This window comes from Lactuca serriola, chromosome 8, assembly GCF_051521515.1.
Source record: "Lactuca serriola cultivar US96UC23 chromosome 8, Lser_US96UC23_V15, whole genome shotgun sequence".
NCBI lineage: Eukaryota > Viridiplantae > Streptophyta > Magnoliopsida > Asterales > Asteraceae > Lactuca > Lactuca serriola.
Window position 1 is genome coordinate 72,209,426 of NC_136415.1, and position 5,632 is coordinate 72,215,057.

General features: G+C 35.5%; 1 protein-coding gene across 1 annotated transcript; it reads left to right on the top strand.

The window, feature by feature from the left end:
* The first annotated feature begins 528 nt into the window (after window positions 1-528).
* LOC145067032 (TMV resistance protein N-like) lies at window positions 529-5,047 on the top strand. The gene is made up of 5 exons (XM_079014256.1): window positions 529-1,089; window positions 1,565-2,663; window positions 2,744-2,929; window positions 3,535-4,395; window positions 4,484-5,047. The coding sequence occupies exons 1-5, from the start codon at window positions 614-616 to the stop codon at window positions 5,045-5,047; spliced, it is 3,186 nt and encodes a 1,061-aa protein (XP_078870382.1). The 5' UTR covers window positions 529-613.
* The last annotated feature ends 585 nt before the right edge of the window (window positions 5,048-5,632 follow it).

A 5,632-nucleotide genomic window follows, 5' to 3' on the forward strand; every position in this document is an offset into this window, starting at 1 on the left:
AAGTTAATATATTTAGTTTTGTATATAATCCATAACAAAAAATTATGTTCGAATAATTCATTCCATTATTTTGAGCCAACCTAACATGACTATAAAATGTAATGATCTATACTATTACCTTGTTCATTCCATTCCATCATAGCAAATGAACCGTATGGAATTATAATTACTTTTTCATTATTTTCCCATGGAAATTAATGTATGAGCTTGCAAAGTACAGAGTTCGGGAAGGGAGTTTGCTAAAATTTGGTTTTGCTCAGAAATCTCCTCCACTTCTTTTAAGAAGAATCTCAAAGTAGAATATAGAGTAAAACATTAGTTTTTACAATGTGATTGTGGAAAAACTAACTCACATTACCTAAATTGTTTCATGCCTATCTTTAGAACTGTAACTTCTATTATACATTCAAAGGAGTTTTTACGACCAGAAATGAAAAATAAAATGTAAGGACTGGTTATGAGATTTTCTACGTGGTAACCTGTTCAATTTTGAGTTCTTACAGGTTTTCCAACATGATAACAGGTTATATTGGAAACTCACATCTCTGTATAAAGTTCTTTTCATTGAGGTGCTCAAACCACATATCTTCTATCTCAATAAGTCAAGACATTGATGGTATCACCATCATCTTCTGTGTTCTGGAAGTACGATGTTTTTCTTAGCTTCAGAGGAGAAGATACTCGAAATACTTTTGTGGGCCATCTCTACTCGGCTCTTGAACAAGAAGGTATCTTTGCTTACAAGGACGACGAAACACTCCCCCGAGGCGAATCGATCCACCCATCCCTTATGAAGGCTATTGAAGAATCACAGATAGCCATCATTGTATTTTCAAAAAACTATTGTGATTCGTCGTGGTGTCTGGATGAACTTTCATATATTATGAAATGCAGGGATACGAGAGGCCAGATCGTTATGCCTATATTTTATGACGTGAATCCTGCTCAAGTACGAAAACCAAAACGGAAATACGGAGAAGTGTTTGCTAAACACGAGTTGGACAACAAAACCAAGGTTGAATCTTGGAGAAAAGCACTCGTGGATGCAAGTAACCTTTCTGGATGGGAACCCAAACACATTGCCAATGGGTAATTTGTCTTCGTTTTAATATTTCTTGGTGAAGTTGATGACTTTATAAACAGAGAGGATTTGACTACATCACTTGTTTTGAGCCAAATATGTTTTCTGTTCAAGATTATAAGATGCTCAAAGTAAATGTGTTTTCGTATGCTAGTGGCCAAGTTAAAAGGCATCCCAAGTCCTAGGATTATGGATAAGCTCAAATTAAGCTGTGATGTAATCTATTATGTTCTTATTTCTAAATTCGTACATGACACCTCTCTTCAAGTTACGACAACAAACCCATGTAGCTTTACTTTTTGCAATTTGAAACTATTCCTTCTTCCCAAGAAAGTTGCTACAAACTACTTGTGTTATTGATTTTAGAAATTCTGTTTGGATGTGAAAAGTAAAAGGTAATTAGGACTTGGTCTCTTTATTTCATAGAGTAATCTTTTTTCTATGTGAGCAGGTGTTAATTATCCTTTTATGTCCAATGTGTAGGCATGAAGCAAAAGGCATCAAACAAATTGTAGTCGAAATTTCATGGAAGTTGCAGCCAGCAACTTCAAGTGCAAATGAGAATTTGATCGGAATTGATGCTCGCTTGCAAGGTTTGAAATTGGAGTTACAGATTGGGTCAGGTGGTGTGATCATGATTGGAATATGGGGGGTTGGGGGTGGTGGTAAAACTACTCTTGCATCTTCTATCTACAATGAAATTTCTACCAAGTTTGACAGCTGCTGCTTTGTTGAAAATATTCGAGAGGAATCAGGCAGGTATGGTTTGGGAAAATTGAAAGAAAAAATTCTTTCAGAAATGGAAGTAAACAGAGCTGGAGGAGGAAGATGCTTGATAAATAATAGGTTTCGCCACAGAAAGGTCTTGATTGTTTTAGATGATGTCGATAACCTCGACCAGTTAAAAGCACTAGCTGGATCACATGATTGGTTTGGTGAAGGAAGCCGAATAATAATAACAACCCGTGATAAACATTTATTAACCGCACACAAAGTAAATGCAGTATACAATATTAGATTGTTAAACAGTGATGAAGCTATTAAGCTCTTTTACAAGCATGCACCCCGGGATAAGAGGCCTGTGGAAGATTATGACCATCTTTCAAAAGAGGTGATCACTTATGCTGGTGGGCTTCCATTGGCACTTACAGTTCTTGGTTCTTTTCTTTGTGACAAAGACATTCATGAGTGGAGGAGTGCATTAGCTAGACTAAAAGAGATCCCGGATACTGATATTGTAGAAAAGCTAAAAATCAGCTTTGATGGACTTAAACCAATTGAGAAAGAATTGTTCCTAGATATTGCATGCTTTTTTAGGAGGGAACGGAAAGATAAGGCAATGAAGATCCTTGGTGAATGTGGTTTCCATCCGGTTATAGGAGTAAAGGTGTTGATACAAAAGGCTCTCATAACTATTTCAGAATATGGTGAGTTTGATATGCATGATCTTGTGCAAGAAATGGGACATCACATTGTTAGAGGGGAACACCCTAACAATCCTGAAAAACATAGTAGAATTTGGAAGGAGGAAGATATTATGACTATATGTGCTATAGATGCAATGACGGTAATGGTTGAGCTAGCTTTTCATGATATAAGTGTATAAAGAAGCACTCTTACTGCAACTCTCACACCATTTTTCCTCTATCATAGGAACTTGAGATGATTGAAGCAATAAAAGTTAGATACAATATGGCTTATTCTTATCTGCCAATTGCTGCAAACATGAAGAACCTTAGGTGGATTGAATATGCCGGTGAATTTATGCCTAGTAATTTTCCACAAAGGAAGCTTTGTCGTCTAATTTTGTTTAACAGCTTGCAAAAACAACTTTGGGAGGGTTATAAGGTAATTCTTATTGTCTTTCTGCTAATTAAGACATGAAAACAAAGTGGACGATGAATGTTCGACCTAACTAATTGTTAATATCATCAAGCAGCTTCAACTATATTTTTTACAACTAGTAGCTAGTATTGAAAGCACAAACCCTTTATTCTCTTAATCACGATAAACTTGGTAATACATAACTTGTTTGATATGATGTAGACACCTTGGTCATTGTAATCCATGGTATTCATGTAAAGCTCAATATAAATACCCTTTTAAAGATAAACAATGTATTATTATCTACGTAAGATTTTAACATAAATTTATTTTTTGTTGATTGATAACCATTATAAAACATTTATAACAATTTGGGTTCAAAACTATTTCATTATTTTGTTTATATTAAGTATTTTTTATATTGTTATCAAACAAACACTTCAAATGATTTCCATAGGAATTGGTTTTTGTCTAAGTTGAGACATATTTCTTATATATATATATATATATATATATATATATATATATATATATATATATATATATATATATATATATATATATATATATATATATATATGCCTGTATGTGTGCCAAAATTTTGAGTTGCTTGCACTTGTATACAACAGTTGCTGCCATATTTGAAGACAATTGAACTCTGCCATTTGCATAACCTAATCATGACACCAGATTTTGATGGACTTCCAAATCTTGAAAGATTCATTCTTAATGGATGTTGGCGTTTAAAAGAGATTCATCCATCGATTGGACGCTTGGAAAAGCTTATTCTCATATGTATTAAATTTTGTGATCGTCTTAAGATGTTTCCACCTGTTACTCGACTAAAGAAACTCAAGACCATTAAGTTCTTGGCATGCCCTGAACTTTTTAATTTCTCAGGGATCCAAGAAGAGAACAAGGAGAGTTTACCACATGTTCATTTGGATGATAATAGTGGGAGTAAAGTTGCGTCCTCTGTAGGATCTTGTCCAGACTTTTTTGTTAATTGTTGGAGGTGTGGTTGCAGCAATCTTCCTGGTGTTGAATGTTGTTTAATGGAGCCTTCTTCCCCTCACAAAAATGTGAAGCATTTTTTGCGTGACATCAATATGAACCACATAGGGTTACGTTTCTTTCTCAAGAACTTGAGAAAGTTGGATCTTAGCTTCTGCAGTTTGGGAGATAAAGAAATCGGCTCTGCTGTTTGGGAGTTACCCAACTTGCGGAAACTCTATCTATCAGGAAATCACTTTTCACAATTAAATTTTAGTTTCCTGCAAGTTCCTCAGCTCAAACTGCTCGACGTGTCATGCTGCCAAGGCCTTGTAAAATTGTCAGATCTGCCATCAAGTATAGCTGTTGTTTTAGCAATTGGTTGTTTCTCACTTGAAAGCTTGGGAGATATTTCAAACTGTAAATGGTTGTGGAATGTCTCAATTCTGGGAAACAACAAACTTGTTGGTTGCATATTACTTGACTCCATGCTCCAGGTTTAGTTCTACTTACCTTTTAAATTTTACTCATTATCATATAAAACCCAAACCTAAGAATTATAAGTAAATATGTTTTCCATGGCAGGGAAATGCTATTGAAGTTTACTTTATCAATATCATTCTTAAACCTCAGGTTCCAAATAGGTTTGTGGGTAGGTTGTTTAGGGGAACATTTACACTGCATCTTCCTGATGATTGGTACAATGAATATTGTGGGTTCTTAGTATGTGTAGTTACCCAAATCTACCGTCCGTGTATTAATATAGTCGTGAAGCAGGAGGTATATGAAGAAAATTCTCTATTTGAGCTTTTGCGGGAGTCTAATGAAGCAGTAGAGCCTATATATGATGGAACAATGACATTCATAGGATACGTTTCGTTTGGTTCATTGAGGCACACTGCATTTCCAAATTCATCATACAATATGATTTCATTTTCCCTAAAAGTCATGGATTGGAATTTATTGAAGAATGAGAGTTATGTTGGAGCTGAGCTCGTTCCTAGGAAAAGTAAAGGTGATCAGCTGCAAACAACAAAAGTTGCAACAGATTCCTCGGAATTTTGGGACGAGGAGAAAGTTTATGCTAGAAAGACATTTACGATCCAAGTCCAACATGATTCAAAATCTTCTATTAATATTATATGGTGACCTATGGAGAACAAGTTCTGATTATGTCTTAGTGGCTGGTTTGTAGGTTTATGGTTTTCTTTTTATTCTTTTATTTAACCATGATGAGTTCTTTCCCTGTACTACTTTAATTTTTTGGGTTCCTCTATTTCTACGACACCATGTTTTGCTACCACTACTAGAAAACAACCCTTTAATGACGCGCAAACAATGACACTCGCTGATAGAGGACTCGCATTTGTGTGAGCCCTAAAAAATAATGTCAATTTTGCAAAATTTGAAGGATATAGGACACGCATTTGTGCGTGCCCTAAAAGTAGTGTTAGAAAAGAAAAAAAAAAGTAAATGCGAAGGGCGCCTTTCATAAAATGTGCGTCCTCTAAATGTGTCGCTTTATAACATTTTAATGAAACACGCGTTTTTATGGCGGGATTTGACCCGCCTATTGAATCCCAAAAATTTCCAATTAGCAAGAAAAAACCCTAGGCCTTCGTCTTCATAGCAGCATCGTACCACCACCCGACCTCCGATCTCGCTCCGCCAAGTGTCTCCGACCATCTTCTCCAACCATTCTTTCCTGTCGCACTACACCGATAACAAAACCTC